This window comes from Coloeus monedula (assembly GCF_965178545.1).
Source record: "Coloeus monedula genome assembly, chromosome: 5".
Lineage (NCBI taxonomy): Eukaryota > Metazoa > Chordata > Aves > Passeriformes > Corvidae > Coloeus > Coloeus monedula.
The window spans coordinates 63,375,957-63,396,703 of record NC_138785.1 but is presented as its reverse complement, the minus strand read 5'-3'; the positions used below and the strand labels follow the sequence as shown (position 1 = coordinate 63,396,703).

Sequence of the window (20,747 nt, the reverse complement as noted above, 5' to 3'; positions counted from 1 at the left end):
ATGACACAGAGGGGTCTTTGAGCTATGTGTAGAACATTTAGGTAAATACTTGAGCTGATGTGGAGTCTTCCTGTAGTTGGTGATTCCTGTTAAGAGCATCCCAGAGTTCTTTGGTTGAGGACAAACCTGAAAGATTAACCCGCTATGAAGGAACAGACTATGGCTGAAGAATTTGCACAGTTGCATTTTTTGGAAGAAAAATTGTGTGCCATGTGCAGAATTACTCGCTTCAAATTATCAGTCTTAAAAAAATGGTTAGCTTTGTCATAATCTAGTTCAGTCACTTGTGGAAGAGCATTGTATTCTTGCTCACTGCTCAACGTGTATCCTCATCAGGGGTTAGTGGAGCATGATTTCCCTCTTTCTTCTGGCCACTTTGCCACTTTCTTCCTAGTGTTGGGCCAGCATGGAGTTTGCTGGTGTGAACCCGCTGTTGACTCATATCTGGCCTAGCATCCAGGATCACCACAGGTTGCTTTTCAGACAGTTGCTTTTCAGATAGATGTCTGGAGCTCTTCCACTCCAAGTGCAGAATTTTGCACTTCTTGGTGAACCTCCTGAAGTTACTCAGAGTCTTTTTTTTTTTTTTTTTTTTTTTTTTGCTTTACGGCTTTTCCATGGTTTGTAACTTGGAGGTGAAGCACTGAGTTTTAATGTTAATTATCACTGTGGATGTTTTAGATTGGCAATGTCTTGCAGTCCACAGTGAAAAGTGAACATACCCTAAGCTTGGCTGGCACCAAAGTGAATTTTCTGTATGTTTTTTCATGAATTAGTGTATGTTTTTGGCTACCTCCAGCTGCCAAGATTGTTTGAAATATGCTAAATAGCCTTAGGCATTTCTGCTTCAGGAAAGACTTGTTGATTCTTTTCTTAGTGAGAAAGATGGCATTTTTATCTCATATCTCAAATAGCAACAGTGGAAATTATATTTAGTGTGCAGTGGACTTGAAAGAAATCAATATTCTTTTTAGCTTGTGTAAAAAAAAATCATAGGTTCTTAGCAAAACCATACCATGCAGTACATTGAAACTGCTATTATTCTTTTTTCTGTGGAGACTATTGATTAAAGTTCGGGTACCAGCAGTATCATTTCTGGGTGCTGGGATTTAAGTATGGGCTCTGTAACAGTGGTGACTGACATGATTCAGCTGTAGGTTGGTTGGAGCGACCCAGGTGGGACTACAGTCCTCTCACACCTGCAGTGAGTAGGAAAGGTTATGTTCAAGCACCAGCTGAATGTTGTCACTTGGGGATCCACTGGTGCAGCCCTAGATGCATGGATTCATTAATCTAAAGGCCTGCACAATGTACTGCTCACCATTTCTTTTTCCAGTCATGGAGACTGAAAGGTGGGTTGTCTTCATTTTTCAATGGGTAGATGAACTGTAGAAAAACAATTGATTTCTATAGGACTCACATGAAAATTTCTGGTGGAGGTGATAAGTGATTAGAGTCCCTTTATGTACACAATAGAGTCTACACAAGATTTAAACATGGAGGGAGACGAGGTATTCTAGCTTGGATTTGGTGGCAGGATGCATATTCATCCTAAAAATAGCATGTGCTCTCTGTCGTGTAAGAGCTCTCTGTTTGAATTGGAGTAATCTCTGGAATGTATCTTCCTCTTGAGACAAAGTTGTCTTTTTTAATTCCATGAATGACTCTCCCAGACAGTGAAAGTGGTCCTACCTATTAGAACTATCCCATATGGTTGAAGTGCCTCTTGAAGTGCTTGGTGTACATAGGTCAATGTAGACTGTAGGAGAGGCTGGAGAACAATAATTTGTTTGGAGAAAATCAGGAGGATGTAAACAAAGGAAAGGCTCTTTCAGGCATTAATACATAATGTTTGTTTTTGAACATTTAAGGCTTGTTTTTGAAATAAATGGTACCCTCAAAGTGTGAAAACCATGGCACAGATGTCTTTGTAGATTACTAAAGTAAAGAAACAAAAATCTGCACTGTGACCATTTCAGCTCTTGCTTTCAGTTGTAAAGGTTCCCCTCCCCCCAGTTTTAGCATTTGCCAGTTTGCGTTTCAGTGAGGGTAAATATATTGGGAGTCCTAGTCCTTTCAGTGTTTATTAGAAGATATTGCCAAATATTTCAAACTATTTGAATTCTTTTCTCTGGAGATCTGATCAGTGATATCAATGCATTGTTACTGTAATATCTAGATTATCCACGTGTCACAGGCTTTTGGGGACAGATTTTGGTGGCTCTGAAAGGGCTTTAGGCAACACATAAAACCTAAGGTTGTCACATTCTTTTAATTTTGCTTCTTTCTGATACCCATTGTTTTTGTCACACAAAGAAAAGGAGCAGATTTACTAAAATTCCTGTTAATGCTGAAAATAATCACTGTCTTAGAAGGTGAACAGGACATTGATCTGTAGTGCCCAGAACAGAATTAATCAGTCCTATTTATTTGAGCCAACCTGCTGTATCTTATTTTATATTTAAATACTGGTTTTATTAAATATGATATTATATATGTGACCAGTTGTTATTATTTCTCTTGGAGATTTCTTTCAAATATTTTGGCCAAAGTCTGATTATAGTCATAGCTCATAGACAGCTGTAATTATACTCCAATTAGCAGATATTCAGAGACACAAACTGTTTCATTGCTTTGAAGGGGTTAATATATTGGAAAGGGTGAACTTTAGAGAAAAATAGTATGCAGTTCCACATTAAAAAAAAATCAAAGAAGAGAACAGGCTGTTTGGCACTTTGTTAAGGAAGTGAGTGATGCACAAGTCTGTTTTGCCCAAGTAAGAAGTGAACAATTCTATTTACCCCTACATTTACTCTTCAGTTGAAGTAACTGATGTAATACAAGTGTGTGGGGGTTTTTTCGGTTAGTTTTTTTTTCCTTAGCAGAATTGCTCTGCCATGTTATAATTACATTTTTCTTGTCTTGCTTTCCATGCTTTTCAGCAGTTCTGAATAATATATAAAAACCTCACATGTATAGGCTTTGTCTTGTCTCTCAGTTCACTTGCAAGATTAACATTGCTGTTGACCAAAGTTAAGCAAATGCAATGAAGGCTGATATTTTTCCAATTAATTATTGGAAATTGTTCCTGCCTGTGAACATCAGTATTTGGTGCACACTCATACCAGAATAAAATGGTTGGTCATTAGCTTCCAGTCCTTGGTGTCTAAACTTGACATTTCCTCCAAAAAAATCCACCATGGTTCTCCTGAAAGGTACAGAGATCACTTTTGGAACAAACACACTTGTTTTAGTAGAGCTTTAGAGAGTTGGTTTGGAAATTGTAAAATACTGCATTCATCACCATGCTCAAAAGAATGATTTATTCATGTATTTCAGATAGAATTATTTTTGTCTCTGTCTCTCTAATGCACTGCACTTTGGGATATACAAATCATTTGAATGTGTCATACTAAAAACTGGTGGCTGAAAGCTGTTGTCCCTGCTGGAAACCATGAGAACTGTGGAAAGTTTCCTTTTCTCCTTTAAAAAGGAAAAAGGTGTTTGTTAGGATCGATTCTTGTGGTAACCCTATGTAGATTAATGTGGAAGTCAAATAAAGTTGCTCTATGGAGTGGGTTGGACAGGACAAGCAAAATAACTGTTCCTCTGTTAGGTAATTCATATGGTAATGGTTTCTGTAACGGAAATGTATAAAGAGTATAAAACTGCTGTTTTGAAAAGGAGGTAGAAGGGAGAGCTGCTCAATGGTTATTTGTTCATGTCAGAGTTCAGAGATTGTTTTAAATATGATTTCCTTAATTATTTTATTTAGGCTGTCTTGTTATGTTGGTTCTCAATGACCATATCTCAGCTTGCTAAATAGGTAACTGGCAAGAGCGTCATCAGCTCATGAACCAAAGAATCCAGCTTGCTGCAAACGGAGCTGCACAGAAGATGTGAAAATAATCCAAATACTTCAGTAGGAACTGGGGGTTCTTCACCAAACCCCAAAATGTACTCACTCAAATCGGGCATTTTCAAATTAATTTCTTTTTCCATCACTTGTAATGTGGAAGGTGCTGTCTGACAGCCCTGGAAATTAAGTCCTCTATTTCTCCACAGGACAGGTATAGCAAGGGCGGCAGCAATGCAAGCTTCCCCACACTGTCCTGCCAATGTTCCTCAGCCCAGTTCTGAAGAAGTCACTTCTGGAGGTGAGTGGGAGGAAGAGTCTCTGTCTGTGCAGAGACTGCTGCAGGGCAGTGGTTCCTGCAGGACAGGCTGTTGGATGGAGGCTGACCCCTTGTCTTGAGTGAACCACCAGTCTTTAAGATAATCAGTTTATGTATCATAAAGCAGCGTGGGCTGGATTAGTTGAGGTTGCATTATTCTGCTTGACTGCTGTCACATTTTGATATTTCTTTGTGGTTGGATGGCACCTGTATATTTTTTTCTTTTTGCACTGTTTTGTTGTTAAAGACTTTGTCAGTGCTTATGTACACGTCTCTGAAGTGGCATGTGAATAACTGAATGCAGCCTGGTTGTAAATGTGGTACAGAAGAATAGTTACTGGTGGCAGCTATGTGTGCAAGAGGAGCTGCAGGGCACTAGCCCAGGAGGCATGCTTTGAAATGCACCAGAAATTGATAAGAAAGTGTGTGTTGGTTTCCAGTATCTAAATGAATGATTAGGTTTCTTTTGCAAAACCATATCTTAACCATTTCTCTTTTCATAATCACTATGTAATTTAGATATTAACATCAATTAAGCTGGTAAACTAATGTTCGTTTTTAGATAATTTTACTATTAATGAAATCTGCCTATCTAAAGCTAGACATGCAACATTCTACAGTATATGAAAATAAAGAGTATGTATTGCAGTTACAATAGATAGTTGTCATCCAAACCAGAAATATGTGATAAATTGTGTGAGAGGAATTAATGACTGATGCAAGTTTTCAGAGCAAAACTAATGAATGCTTACCAGTTTGGAAAATGAATTCTCCTATACATTCCAGGAGTTACTTAAGTACTAGCTACTTGAAATACAGTGAGAAGTGTTCTGTTTTCATTCAAATTTACATCTCTTAAATACTGAAATAAATCTGAGAAAATGGGAAACAAAGGCTTAGCAAGCCTGTTAGGTCATGGGGATTACTTTTTTAGTTTCAATTGCTGAGTGAAGGATTTGCAATGACTTGAATGTCATTTGTAGTGTAGGCCCTTAAGTTTGTTTAACTCTGTTTCTATGGCTGTTTGTAAACAGGTATGATAACAAGAGGTCATTGTACAATTCAGTAATTGTATAAACTTAGTGTTGTTCCTGTCTGTTTCCACAAGATCATAAAGTAAGAAGAGTTAATTTTCCTAGTCAAACTAGACTTCCTGAAGGGATTTCTTAATTTTTTTTCTTTAAAGGATATGAGTCAGAATAGTATTCATTCCATATACAGCTAAAACAGTTCCCAACTTTTAATTTTTTTAAAAATTTTGTCAGGCAGGGGATATTGACTTCTTTCATAATTAAAATTAATGACAAAGTCCTGTTGAGAAGTCATTTGAGACTGGTCCATAAAGTGGAGAACAATTTTGAGGATCCTTGTCATGACAATACATGGCCTTAGGATATTTACTAGTAAGTCACCTTACTTAATCTTTTTATGGTGCCAATAAATCATGTGGATTTTTTTTTTTCAGCTCTTTTGAGTGCAGTACAGATTTCTAATCTTTTACTGATGTTGACAAAGCTGTAGAGAGGTCTGGGGTTGGCCTCCCACATACTGAAGTCCAGAATTTCAGCTCAAACCTCCCTCTCTGCCATGTAAAACTTTGAAGATAATTATATACCTTGTCACAATTAAACCTTTTTTATAAAAGACTTTATTTTAAATTCAAGTACAAAAATACATTTTCAGTAAAACACAAAAGAATGGTCATGGAGCCTGTTTTCTTCACACAGTATTTATTCATACCATATTCATTTTTCTGTCTCTGCATCTTTTTTCTGTGACTACTAATTAATGCAGAGTCTGATTTTTTTCTGCATATTTACACTGAGTAGTGGTGATCTAAAGTAGCGCACTTGTAAACCAGCACATGGCCCAGAGCATCCCAGAACTCCTTGATCCTGGAGTCTTTCCTTACACAAATCTGTTGTTTCTACTGTGATTGCTTACATGAGAAGAGGCTTTGGCATTACGTTCATAGTTACAGATCCCTGTCTTAAGAGCTTCCACCTTATCAACTTGTCTTTACCTCCAGTTATATCCTAGTGATTGTATAGCCTCTCAGAGCTTCTTCCCAGGGACTGAGAGTAGAGGAAGGTTAAACCAGTCTTTCAAGAGGGTACATAAATATTTTCCTGAAGATGCAGTAAATTGGTTTGAGGCTTCAGGCTCAGTTTACAATCTCATTTTTTTCACCAACCACTAGATAAGAGAGTTTAAGGGACATAGTCAGAATTTTGGATCAAGTGTCAGAGTGTCAGAGACAGAGGTTGCAAACAAGGAATAAGAAACATTTTTGGTTCACATTGAATAATGTGTGGTCTTTGCATAGTTGGGAAACCCTCAGGCTAAAATGTTGGTCCTTTTTTGACTTTCAGTCTGTGAAGATAATATAGGTGTGTTTATAATAGAACCAGAAGGGACTTTGCCTATTCCCAGTCTTCTGGAGATACATCTTGAAAAGCATTTCCCTAGCAGGTTTGGAGCTAGGGTGGAATTCATTAGTCTGTGTGTGATGATCTGGAAGGAACTGTGTAATGTTAGATTGTTCAAAAGGAAGTGGTTTTTTGAGGCACTTAGACATGCTTTATGTGTCAGCAATGGACTTCTAAAAATAAATTACTGAGATACAGCAGAAGGAAATGCCTTCTAATCAAAATGTTATGCCACTGGCATCTGTAAGTAAAAGGGAGGCTAAAGTACCAAAGTTACCAGAAATGAAATCTCATTGCTCAACTATCAGGCTGTGCAACAGATTTCATAGACTTATAGTTTTCACAGGCTTCTATCATGTTACTGTTTAGAATTATTGGGATTGTAGGAAGGGATTTGTCACGTGTCTCTTTGGGTTTCATGAAGGACTAAGTTTTTTACCCTCTATTAGTCTTTGGGTTCACAGTTTTAGTCCAGTTTGCCACAAGATACCATTATCAATCTGTATAACAGAGTACATGAAAAATGCTTGGTTTTAAATTTGTTTAGTATTTTACAGCAATACTATGGCATCTGTAAAGGTTTAAGTGTTGCCACACATGGAACTCATTGCAGAACCATTGCTGTGAGCTCTTACAGGGCGGGTAATATATTTTTCTGTGCACACATAAAGCTGACCCTGCCTAAGTCTTTGGATATTCCAGTAATGCAGGTAGTATGTATTTGTAGCAGACCCTGTGCAAGGAAAAAACAAGCAAATAGTCCCCCAAGTCCCACAATAACAATTTCACCCATTTAATTATTTTCTTTTGAGTGCCTAGAAAATTTAGGCCTATTGAAATTGCTTTTGAGAGTGTCACCTTTAATCTTGTAGCAGAGTATTTGAACTCAGATGTTGAAAACAGTTCAACCAAAAAATTGCTGCATACACAGGGATGAGATATGCAGACAGAAAATGAAAAGGTGATAGAGAATGTAAATCCTCTTTCAGGAGCCTTAAGAGAATGCCATCTGATTATCATAATGATGACACAGGTAACCATCATGCTCTGCATCCCGTAAAATCCTGACTCAAAAATGAGGTGAGTTTTCACAAAGTCAAACTATCAAATCAACTACAAAACCCCATGGTTTTTGGTTTTGTCATTTTTTGATTCCTAGGAAGACTGATGAGATCTAACAGCTCAAGGGTATTGAGGCTGATGAAATCTAAATTTTCTGTAAGTTTTTTCTACTTTAGTATGCAGCAAATGAAAAATTAGTAAATACTGAGACCCTAGCATCTTGAGATTTTCTGGGGAAAAAGGAAGGTTTGTTTGCACTTAAATACTGTTTGCAGTTTCTTTCTTAAGCTCATCTACTCTGCATTTGGAACTGATAGTGAATTTCTCGTGCACTTTAATGGTTGTTGTGCCAGGAGGCTGTGGATTTTTGTAGGTTTTCTTTTGCTTGATCAAATACTCTAGACTCTTATAGGGAGATGAAGCAAATTAGGAAATGTGTTCTTTTTTAAAAAAATTAAGAATATGCTTCAGGAAAAAGCGTAATTTGTTTTAAAGGACAGATGCATCTTAAAAAGCACTTAAATTTTAATCAATCCCTTAATTTTTATTAATCTGTAATGAAAAAAACCCTAGTGATTAAAATCCCAGAAAACTGATTTGTTCTTACAAGCTGAGTTGTTAGCTGGAATTTAGAGGTTTTGCTGTAACAGTCTATCAGATCCTATCTGTGTGTTAAGTGCTGAATGACCTCGTGCCATTTATATTGCTCTGTGGTTTGTCAAAAGAAAAAAAAGCTTAATTTGATAATTGAGTAGGAAAGAATAAAAAATGTATTTTGGCTGTTTGTGACCAGGTTGGAAGAGCAGTGTCCTGTTTGTTCTTTAAGATGGAAGCAGTGGAGATAACTTAAGAATTACATTTATTCTGGGTAGCAATTGCCTTTTTTTTTTTTTTTTCTTTTTTTTTAAATTCTGAGGGGTTTTTTACTAGTGTTTGTACCAACATTGTTGGTCTGTGAGAAAAGAGTCTCTGTGCTAGTTTACTTCATTTTGTAAGAGTGCTGGAGTAAAGACTGCATATTTATGTCAGGTAGAGCACAGTGGGACAGTATTCTTTAACCTCCAGAATTATGAAAAACATTCAGAAGAATTGATGTGTAATTGGAAAGGAAGCTTCAATTGTAAATAGGTGTTGGGGTTGTGTTTCTCTTAGGATTTTAGGTTGGTTTTATTTCTTGTGTTTGTACTAAATTGAGGTTTGGCTCCCAAGTTCTGAGTGGTTGGCAATAGTTTGAAGGTCTGATTCAAAGTAATTGATTCAGTGCTGTCTCATGCCCCACTCCTGCCTGGTGGCTGATGGGCTGTGCTGTCCCTGATAGTGCAGAGCATACTGGGAGACCTTTGGGGCCTTTGTAGGGTGGGTGCCGCTAGATTAATGCTGATGCTGCTTCTCCCTTCCCTCCCCCTGCTTTCTTCTGCATCTCCCCATAAAATACCCTCTTGGCTAAATGCTTGTGCAGAAGAAAACTGATGTTATGGCCTGTGCACTTTGCCTTTCCTGGTTTTACAGCTCACAGTGCAGTGACTGTGACAAGTGCACTGTGAACCTGCTGCCTTTACCCTTGAACCTCTTAGTAAGTGTATAGGGATTTCTTGTGAGGAGTAATCTCTGTTGCTGGAGATGGTGCAAGTGTGTGTTTTCTTGTAACTTGGACTGGAATCTGACACAAGTTCTGAGTAGATCTCATGCTGATTTTGAGCTGAACACTTCACAAGGTAAAGGAAGCTGGGAAGCAAATTGAGTTGAGCCTTGCCTGCAAGTAATAAAATTTTTTAATCTGTGGTGCTGATAGAGCACCACATTATTTTCTAATGCCTTCCTAATGATGGTATTTTTCTTCCTAATATCTGTACTCGTTTGCTTATGCTGTTAGCTTGGTAACATAGAGTCTGTGTGCTGAAACTCTGCTAAGAGATAAGGCTGTGTCACAGAGATCTATTCCACACATTGATCCTGCCGGTGACTTCCCTTCACAGGAAGAAGACCTGAATAAAGAAAATGCTACTGTGTTAATGTTAGGTACAGAAAACATCTTCCCTGTTCACAGAATCAGTTTTGTAGTATCAATGTGCAAAAAAAAAAAGCTGAACCAGTGTTTCAGGGAATTGGCTGTAGAGCTGCATGAAAATGAGAGTGGAAGTGTGACTGATATCAACAGATCAGCAAAAGCCACTGTAAAACAAAACTAAAGCCTCTCCCATCCTGGAGAGATTTATAAACAATGTCAGCAAGCAGATCTACTTCTCACCTGACTGGGGCTTACTGGTTAGCTTGGAATTTTCCTTGCAGAGCAGGAACTTGTTTTACATTGTCTACAGTGTGTCACCAGTTACACTGTGCTTCATCTGGACAGCCAAGTATGTCTCTTTCTTTCTTTCTTTCTTTCTTTCTTTCTTTCTTTCCATGAGCCAAGTAAACATAAAACCTAAACTGAAGATTTGATGATAGGGAAAAACCTCTGTCATTGCTCACTCTTTTAAAAGATCTGGTACTGTGCTAGAGGGCAGAGAGCACTGTGGTATGAAACCAAACATTTCACTGAAGTCAGTATTACTAATTTCAAGTGTGTTTGTTCCATAGGCTGTGTCTAAGACTCAGTATAATCTAAATGCTAGGTGTCACTTAAAGTGTGTGATGAATAGTGGGATAGCAACAGAGATTCATGGTGGGAAGGAAGAGAAGGCTTTAATAGTAAAGCTGTAGGGTGTGCTCATTTAGGATCACCATGCTCTTTGTCCAATACCATAGAGGGAGAAAATCCTAATCATGCCAAGAGCTGAACAGCTGTTGCCCTTCTATATAAGCTGATGCCTTCAAGGGCGCATTTACAGAAAAATAAAACTGGAAGCATGGAATGGGTACACATAACAGGACAGGCTAAACCAATTAATCTCTTAACTTTGCAATATGTATGTATGTACATCTATTTAAAGGGTATATATCTATGTATTTGCAGTATGATTTTTTTTTCTTTTCTCAAATCAGAATAAGGTTTTGCATTTAATTTTAGATGTTTTCTCTTTGATCTGCGTCTTTAAATCTGATTGAGGGAAACAGAATGTTCTCTTATTGGAACATAAGCGGCTATGCATTTCCTGTTTTGAATGCTTTGGGATTATTATGTGTTTTTATAGTAATAGGTTAAATAAATAGACCTGTATCAGCAATTTTGAGGATATGAGCTTATTGTGCAAACATTTTTTGTGTATATTTGATGTGTCCCCCTGCCTTTCCAATAAGCCTTTTGAGATGTATCTTTTCAGTATAGTTATCCTGCAGTGCTTGATAATGTTGACCATGGTCCTGTGACCATAACCGTAATATTCTGAGCATAAAAGATAAATTCTTTTTCCTGTTCAGTTTTCTTCTCCTCTTTCTATGTAACCTCTTTGTCTCTTTTTGTGGAGTGCTTCTATACTGAGGATTCCACAGAAGAAAAAACTGGCATACTGACATCTTAAATATTGCTTGTGGTAGCTTCTACTGTTAGAAGTTTTTGAGAATTGGGAAGGACTTGGCAGTACCTGAGTGTGCACATGAATGATTCCCCCCCCGCCCCCCACTGTTCTGGCTGGCAGATGGTCCTTGAAGGACTTTTGCCAGCAAGTGCAAGTCAGAATAGCCTCTAGGAGTGACTGATACCAGGCAGCCTTTCTCTCTTGCTGAGCTCAGCAGAACAAGCCTGCTAGTGAACCTGAGCTATCATTTTCAGTGATACCATTTCTGAGATATCATTTTTTGTGTCAGAGATCACAGTAGCAGCAGAGCAGAGTGCTTAGCTTTCCATGAGAGTTTTCAAACACAACCAAATATGAAATTAAATGTTTGTTACAAAAATAAATGCCTGGGAGAGTGAGTTTCCAGTCTTACTGCTGCAATAACAGAAGTACCTTTTAAAATATAAGCTTTAATATAATTTTTTTGTCTAAAACATTTCCTTCTGAAGATAGCACAATTAAGACATTTTTGCAGGTTGGGATGATCTTCAGGTTGCCAGTAAATGTTGCTCTGTAGCACTACTCTCACTGCCATAATAGTTCTGTATAGAACTGTTGTGGTTTCACCCCCTCTGGCAGCCAAGCCCCAGGCTGCTGCTCACTCAGTCCCCCACAAGCAGGATCAGGGAAAGAACTGGAAGGGTGAAAGCTGGAAAACTCATAGGTTGAGATAAAGACAGTTTAATAGGGAAAGCAAAAACCACGCACACAAGCAAAGCAAAACAAAGAATTAATTCACTGCTTCCCATGGGCAGGCAGGTGTTCAGCCATCTCCTGGAGAGCAGGGCCCATCACATGTAACAGTAACTTGGGAAGACAAACATCATCATTCCAAATGTCCGCCCCCCTTCCTCTTTTTTCCCCCACTTTGTGTACTGAGCATGATGTCACATGGTCTGGAATATCCCTTTGGTCACTTTGGGTCACCTGTCCTGGCTGTGTCTCCTCCCAACTTCCCATGCACCCCCCACTTCCTTGTCAGAGTGGCCATACCAAAAGCAGAAGAGACCCTGGCTCTGTGTAAGCCCTGCTCAGCAATAATAGAAACATCTCTGTATTATCAACCCTGTGTTCAGCACAAATCCAAAACATAGCGTTATACTAGCTACTGTGAAGAAAATTACCCCAGCCAGAATGAGCACATTAACCCAGATTTAACCAGCGAATTTGTATTTAGTTTCTTATTTAGTAATGGTTTCTTTTTGTGTAAAATAGCTGAACCTCATTTTGCAGATAAGGATTCCTCTTTTGTATTAATTCTTTTTAGACTCATATTTCTCATTCCTTTTTAGTTGTTCCAAATCCTCCCCTGAACTCTTTTTCTCTGCCTGACCTCTAACACTGTGGATTAAAAAAAAAAAGAACTCCAGATGGTTCACTTCATAGAATGAGGGCACCTTTATTTGTAAGGCATTTACATGAGTTAAAAATCCAACAAAGAAGATAACCTATCTTAATCAGTGGTCCTTAAAAATTATGTCTGCAGTTTCAGACAACCATGATTGTAGTGTGACATTGGATAAGTAACTCCCGGACTTCTCACAGGCTATCAGAGCTAACTGAGCTAACCAAGCCTGATGATACTGTGTCTTACATTGGTATGTATCCCATACCTTCTGGTCTTTATATTTACTATAATTACTGCAGTAGCAGGTGGTTTTCTGGAGCTTTGCAGAAGTGGGGTTTGGTATCTGGTCATCAGTGAGTGGTTACAGAATAGAGCAGAGGTTGGTCCTGTGTGCCTCTCATGGACCAAAGCAGGTATTTTTTAGCAATCTTGTGATGGATATCTTTCAAATTTCGGAATTCCAGTCTGGATTCTGGGACTTCCACTCTGTGCCACAAGGTTTGGAAGAAATGCTGGAGATAAATAAGAGATTATTTTACAGAAGTGCTGGTGAAAATACTACTCTTGCTCGCATTTGATGTGGTTGTGGTAATAATTGCAAAGATATCAGAACTGATGGGTGACTAAATTTTTTTCAGGTTGAAAAAGGTAGAAAGAAGATACCAAAATGACAATACAATATGAAAAATCCTCACCTCAAGAATAAAGATTTCCATGGCCTTTGATAATGCAGAGACTTAATTGAATGTGTTGTTCAACTCTTCCCTAAACCAGAATCAGATGCATATCATTCCTGTTATTTAAACTGTGATAGCACTGATTCACTAGGCACAGCTGGTTCTGTAAACACACAGGGAGGTGGTTTCTGCCCAGAGGAATGTAGTGTTAAGTATGAGACAAGAAAGAGACAGTGTGAGGGTGTATTAAAACAGGGGAACATGAGGTCATGGTGACTGGTCAGCACAAGAAGCAGCTGTAATAGGAACCTTGCTGCCAAGTGTCTTTGTTTTATGATAATCCATTTGTTGCAGTGCCCTGAGGAATATGGTTTGTTTTAGCTGAACTCCAGAGTTGAATGTAGACTGAGCTGATCGTCTAGTCCCTGAAAACATTCTTCACATTCAGTATATTTTCACATTGCCCTTTGTAATTATTTTCTGCAAATAACGATGCAATAATAATAATTGAGAAACTGTACTTATACTCAGTTGTGTAACAGTGCCCTTGAATACCCTGGCACTCCAGTGATTACTCAAAAAACTTAAGATAAGCCCGAGAACTTTGCTGGTTACCAGTGAGTTATGAAAGACATTTCAGCAAAATACATAGAAATGCACCTGAGGGTTCCTCAAAAATCTGCAACATAAATATGCAGAAAGAGAAAACTTATGGCAGTCATTTTCTTTGGAGAAACTTAAAGGACTTCACATGGGTGACAGTCCTAACCATTTTAATCTTAGTGTAGGTAGATTTGACATGAATGTTTTAATGTTTATTTAAAAGATATGCACAGTAAAATTTATCACTGTATTGTGTAGTTTGAATGTAATGCAGTAAATCTGTAAACCTTGTCATGGGGACCTGACATGCTTTAAGTGCTCTCTGTCCACAAATGGCCCTTCAGTGAGGTAAAGGACTGATGGTGCAGGGGTCAGGACAGAGCAAAGTGCTCTCCAAAGTGGCTTTTCTGCAAAGATGTTATTTTCTCGTCTACCAGATTCCAGACAGACTCAGTCTCTCCCTCTCTCTCTCTGGTGGAATTCTAAGCCGTAATTGATTCATAATCTATCCTCAGAGATTTTTTTATGACTCTCTCAGTTATTCCTGGATAGACCGGATTTGAATTGTGTTCAGCTGGTCTCAGCAACAGATGTCAGGTATCACTAAATAATGAGGGGTCGTGTAGGAGAAAGCCAAAGATTACTCTTTCTGTAATCTTGACCAAATGAATCTTTTACTCACTGCATGTTTTTCAGATAGTTTTGTATTTTTACTGTTGGTGGAAATACTGGGATATACATAATGTATGAGTATTGCTGTGGAATTGAGTAAAGTTACACTGGGAATGTGTATTTTTCCAGTTTACTTTTAATTCATTTTTCACCCACTATCAAATTTAAAAATAAGAGAATTATAAGTAGTGCCATAAATCAATATGTCGTGAACTGCAGAGCAAGTCATTTTTATAAGAGGGCAAGCCCCTGTGTTTATAATAAATCAAGTTCATTATCTTTTGAGCTTCCTGATTAAATTAATTAGTCATTTATGCTGATACAAAGCCATCAGTGAGTACTTTGCTTTGTTTCACAAATATTAAATCTTAACTTGTTTTGTAAGGGTCATTGGTTATAAACAGCTACAGATTGTAACATAAATTTGTTGTTTGTTAGGGGGGAAGTAGTTTCTGCCAATGCAAATTAATACACCAAGCAACTCTCCTGCAGTTAGAACAAACTGCCTTTAAGACTGTAACATGGAGACTAATTTAAAATGCCCGACAGGACATAGCAGGTGGAGCTGGGTAGAGAGTTGGTAGTGACTGCTGCACAGTGCTGTGGGTCTCAGTTTGGTGAGGGACTGCAGGCTGTGCAGCTGGTGGCCACCCAGGAAGGCTGTGTGGGCTTCCCCGCTTCTGCAGTGGCCATGCTGAGAGCTTCCTGTTCCCATAAACCACTGTGGAGATCTCTGTTAGTTAGTGTCATATTCAAAATATTTGGGAATTTGAGACCTGCATGTGCTTTTATATCTGCAGAATGCTGCTGTTACCTGAGAGGCTTCCGTTCGAAATGAGAGTGTATCACTCTAGCTAGGTATTAAAAAGTCACTGCCAAGCTAAAATTCCTGCTTTTGAGAAAAGCATGCACGAGATTGTACTTCCTCCTGCTCTTTAGCTGTTGGTAAGAGTAGTTTCTTCTGGGGTAGGTGCAAACACAGCTTATTTTTCAGTATGAAAACCATTGTGTTCCATTGGAAAGTTTCTCTATTTCCTGGCATCAGTTCTGACCAATAAATACTTGGCATCATACTTGTAAGAGTTGCCCTTAGAGTGGAATAAATCCATACATTGAGGACAGAAGTTCAGAAGTCTCCTGAGAAGTTTTGTGGATGTTAATTAGGTGTGCCTATGCTCGTAGGTAGAACGAAGTAGGATGAGCCTGATAATTTCAGTGTAAGTCTAGCTTTTCTTCTGCATATCAAGCGTCCCAGGATCTGTGAAAATGTAACATAAGAAAGGACCTAATGATCTACCTTGACTGCAACTCTTATTTAAAGAAAACAGTCTTTCTGCTTTGGTTTCTTTGTACAATTCCAATTCAAGGGTAATTGTGAGCCTCCAAATTCTTTCGTTTTGTATTAGATTACATCCTTTAGGGTTAAAATAAAGGAAACCTTTCCAGCAGTTACTTTGGCCACCTGCTGTGCAAACTAATAATGCCATGCTAATCTCAAAAGGAGTGTCAGTCACAGTCACATTTGAATTTCAGTGTTTCAGGAAGGAGACAATCAAGAGAGGGAAATTAGCTGAACTAGCACTATGTTGTACTGCTTGATTTTAAAATCTACAGTCAATCAAATACATGAAGAATGGAAGGTGTGTTTTTAAGGAGGAACAGGTTTGTTTACAGGATTTATTTTTGAATTTTAGTGGTGAGACATTACTATAGGTTCTTTTTTCTTTTAGCTTGTACTCCAGTGAGAAATAATACCATATGGGATGAGGATTTGAGAGATTCAGCTTATAAAAGAGGGTAATTGTGACTAAGTGCAGGTTAACACATGAGCTCTGGCATGTGTTTTCCTGTTGTTGGTGATGAAATGCTGCACAGTGTTCACAAGGAAGCTTAAATGTGCTTTAGAGAAAGAGTTTGCATATGCTAGGACAAAGAAAATAGATATTTTTCAGAGATTTCTAAGCATTATAGCATTTTTCACACTAAAAAAAAGGTGGGCTACAAGAAGTCCTCTAAAAGGATGAACACTGTAATTTGAAAAGAAAATAGGTACTTGTGACTGTTCACCTGGATATTAATGCAGACAATTGCCTGGTCCTGCCTTTCAAACATTACTATGTTAGAGCAAGAAAAAAGCTTATATTGTATTTTATATGACCTTTCTAATACTATATATACACATATAGGTTTGTGTTATTTGTCTCTGATTCACCAAATGTTTCTTACGTGTGGCTCAAGGCATTTATTTATTGCAAGGCTTCAAGCTGTGGTAAGCAAGGTCATAGATTAAGAATTGATTTCCACAGTTGCTCTAGCATACAAACTAAATTTCTCTTAGTTGGTTATAAAAACCACAGCTGGGCATAAATTCAGCTTTTCAACATTGTCTTGAAAATTAATGTTAAAGCAAATGAGAAAATACTCTGTATGTATTACATGCTTCATTTAGACCTTCAGCTAAAACTTAAGGAAAGCAAATGGGTTAAAAAATGGGTATTGTGCTGCAGACTACTAAATAAAACTAAGCTAGTAATGAAGATGATGATGATTTTTTTTTTATTTCACTTGTGCTTTCTTTTTATGATTTTCTTTTTTTAGTTCAGATTTCGTGTATAGTTTCCATCAAATCCTATTTTGATCAATACCTTGATTAGTCCTTTTTTTTACTATATGCTTCTAGAGTCATTGCTAATTGCAATAGGAATGTGGGTTTCAAAATAAATACAGCTTCTCTTCTTTGGAAACAGACAGTCCTACTAGAAATAGAAAAATTCTGCTGTTTTGTTAGCATTGTCTCTAATGTGAAACACTTATCTTTTTAAACTGAAGACTATATTTAGATTGAGCTGAAAATTTACTTTATTGAGGAGATATGTTCTGGGGGTGTTTTTATGATGTTCTTTGTGGGTTGTCATGTTGGGTTTTGCTTTTAAGGTGTGCTTTTAAGGTGTGCTTTGTGTTGGTAACAGTATTAGAGCTTAACTGTATGCAGAAATCAATTTGTGTAAATGTCAAATTCACTCTTTCATTAATCCTTGCAGCAATACACAGATTCCTACTGACTGTGTACTAAAGCTCAAGTTGGAGAAATTGGCTTCTTAGACACATCTTTAAAGAAAATATTTCTGATATAATATCCTGCCCTCTGTTATTGAATTAGTATGCCTAGAACAGAAACCATAGTATGTAGTGTATGTTTCCAGATCACTATCAACATCAGCAGGTGGCTTTAAAAAAATACTAGCTTGGCCTCTACTGCTTCTGCACATGTCATAGCTACTGTTTCTGCTATTAGCAAAAGAACCAGATTGCAAGATTATTTTTCTAAGATAATAGAGAATATTGTGTTAGCTTGGTGGAAATTCTTGTTTTGCAGTGCACAGTCCACACTGTACCTTATGGCACTGGCCCACAATGGAGTACTGTGTCAAAGGTTTTGTGCTAGTCTGTTCTGCTAAAACAATGGCTGAATTGCCAACCCTTTTGCACATTAGTGCATGAAATAACTTTCTCACAGTGGTCACAATATGTGTATAAAGAAAAGCACTTGGAAAGTCAAGTGCTTTGTGATGGGAGGAGTAAAGCAGTTTGGTGAATAAAACAGGTATTTGAAACGTAAACTTTATTATGGAAAACATGTGGAAATGAAGTACCTCAGAAATCACCCCTCTTGCCAATTCAGATGGCTATTTTGGAGGAATGAAGTTGTGAAATTCATCTGTTGGTAATGATTTTTATCCCCTCCCTGAACTGCATTTTGTGGGATTAGAATACACAGATCTCTTTTCATGGCTGCTCCCAGAAAACCAGTTAGCACTTCACTGTATTTTGCAAAATTTTGAGTGGCAGCTTATTTTAACGTATTGAGAAGTGAGGGTTTTGTCAGTGTTTAAAATGCCTATGTCTATAAAAAACTTCCTTTTGACTTCATTGAGATTTCTGTATGGAGATACCTCAAAAAAATGCAGCTTTGTGGTGAAATACAGTGAATCTATTCATCTCAGGCTGTCTCTGAATAATAAAGTCTCACTGAAAGCCTTGTTAGGAAGGAATTACGATTATCAAGTCTGGTAGTCAGGAAGGCTTGTTGTTAGTGTATTACTGCAGGACAACTCAAGCATGGTCATGCCTGACTGAATACAAGATTTATGCCCATTTCTAAAATGTTGGTTTCTTGTTTTGAAAAACACTGAAATATGCATGAAGAATTTTGGACTGATTCATTAACTTTGAATAAATTCCCTACAACAAATGAGTGAAATGAAGAGAAAGCAAAAATAACTAGCTTAGCAGCACTCCTTATGTGAGGTTGGCTGCCTGCAGAGACACAGGACTGAGAGATCACTGATAATTCATTGTAGATCCATTTGATGGTAAACTTTGAGAAACATTATTTTTTCAGAAGCAGATATGGCACCACCCTCCAAGATTTATGGGCAGGAGTTGACAGTGTACACCTGAGAAAGGTCTGTCTAGCTGCAGCCTGGAAGTTTGGGCTTATGTAGGAATCAATTGTGAAAAATTTTGTTTGGAAACATGCACCCACAACTTGTATTTGAGACTGCTGGGGTCTTTGAGTTAGCAGAGCAGTGTGCTAGGTGACTTAGACACCCAAAGATGATCAGAGGGCTGAAGCACCTCTTCTGTGAGGAAAGGCTGAGAAAATTGAGGTTGTTCAGCCTGGAAAAAGAAGGCTCTGGGGTGACCTCATTGTGCCCTTCCAGTACCTGAAGGGGCTGCAAGGGAGCTGGAGAGGGACTTCTAGCGGGGGTATATATTGACAGGACAAGGGGGAATGGCCTTAAAATGAAAGAGGGAAGGTTTAAATTGAATATGAGGAAGAAATTATTCTCTGTGGGGGTGGTGAAACACTAAAATAGGTTGCCCCTAGAAGTTGTGGTTGCCTCATCCCTTTGAAGCATTTGAAGACAGGGATAGGGGCCTGAGCAACCTAGTCTAGTGGAAGGTGTCCCTGGCCGTGGTAAGTGGTTGGAACTAGATGATCTTCTTCAAGGTCCTTTCAGTCCATACTATTCAGAGATTCTGTGAGTTGAAGTCTTCCCTTTGCATTTTAATTTTGGCATGTTTGTTATCTCAGCACTTGATATGAAATCTAGAAAACTGCGGTGTCTCTGACTTTAATTGGAGAATTAAACTTGTCAAGTTCCTTGAAGGTTTAAAGTGTGCAAATATGAATATTCTTATCGTACTTGGATTTTTGTAACACAGTTTGTGCTTCTTCATACGCTGTTATCAAAATGTACATATACTCCAGTGGTATTGTTACATTACATTAGTGGGGATTAATACTGCAAAACCCTATATCCGCAGCCAGAGGGTGAACCACATCATTTCAGAAAGATCAAGGGACTGCAGTCATTTACATGTGATTGGGTTTTCTTGGATGCATCAGCACTTGGAGCCGGGCTCTGGTCTGAAGAAGGCGACCAATGACAGCAGTTGTCTATTGGTCTTCCGTCTGCACATCTGCTTGGGAACATAACTCCTTGGCTTGGGTTAAAACAGCAGTGAGGCTTTTTTAACCACTCTGAGAGAAAAATATATAAATAATGCAAGTAGTTATGCATTCCCAACTTCATCCCTTCACCACCCACTGCCTTGCTCTGACAAGGATGGTTCTGAGAAATACACTCAGGCAGAAGTTGTGAACAACTGGTCTTGGTGAGACTCTTCCTGAGCCTCCTTCTGTGTCGTGTTCCCTCAACACCAGAAATATCTTTGCTAAGACTTCCCTAAGACTTAAGTAAACATATTCATTGGGTTTTTTTCCTCTCATGATAGCATTTTCATCAAGGACCAGAAGACAGCACCAAATGATGGTTGGGTCACATGGCTTTATTCTCTGTTTTGATGGTCGAAAATGAGACATATGATGTCTCATTATGTATGATGTTAGTAGGGAGAAGGACTTGAATGAGCAAGATGATCAAGAAGCTTCCAAACAGTGAAACTATGTGACTAAAGGAGTCCTATAATGTAGGTTTCAAATGCTCTGTAATTTAAAAGTATCAAGCTTGTTGCTACATTCTGTTTTAAAACAACTTTACTCCTCCTTCTCTGCTCTTCTTCTTCGGAATTTTTTCTTTGTGGAAGGACTGACTTGAAACATTTCAGGTTTTTCTCTCTGTTGTGTATGGGGTAAACATACAGCCAAGCATGAAGCACTTATTTACTAAGAATTCCACCTTTGTGGTTACTCCATTGCTGTGATTACATTTGAGCAGCTCAGTACTGTTGCTTTCAGTTTTTAATTAAAAGTTTTC

At 38.1% G+C, this 20,747-nt stretch overlaps 1 protein-coding gene across 2 annotated transcripts in view; it reads left to right on the top strand.

Moving 5' to 3' along the window:
• The window catches only part of PPP2R2C (protein phosphatase 2 regulatory subunit Bgamma), a gene marked incomplete at its 5' end in the record, with an annotated part of 144,565 nt that overhangs the window by 22,439 nt on the left and 101,379 nt on the right, over window positions 1–20,747 (top strand). Inside the window, one exon of one of the 2 annotated variants that reach the window (XM_082282445.1) lies at window positions 4,071–4,157. The exons of the other annotated variant lie outside the window; for it this stretch is intronic. Coding sequence (XP_082138571.1) covers window positions 4,071–4,157 — 87 coding nt within the window. The remainder of the gene's footprint in view (window positions 1–4,070; window positions 4,158–20,747) is intronic. 2 annotated transcript variants of the gene reach the window in all.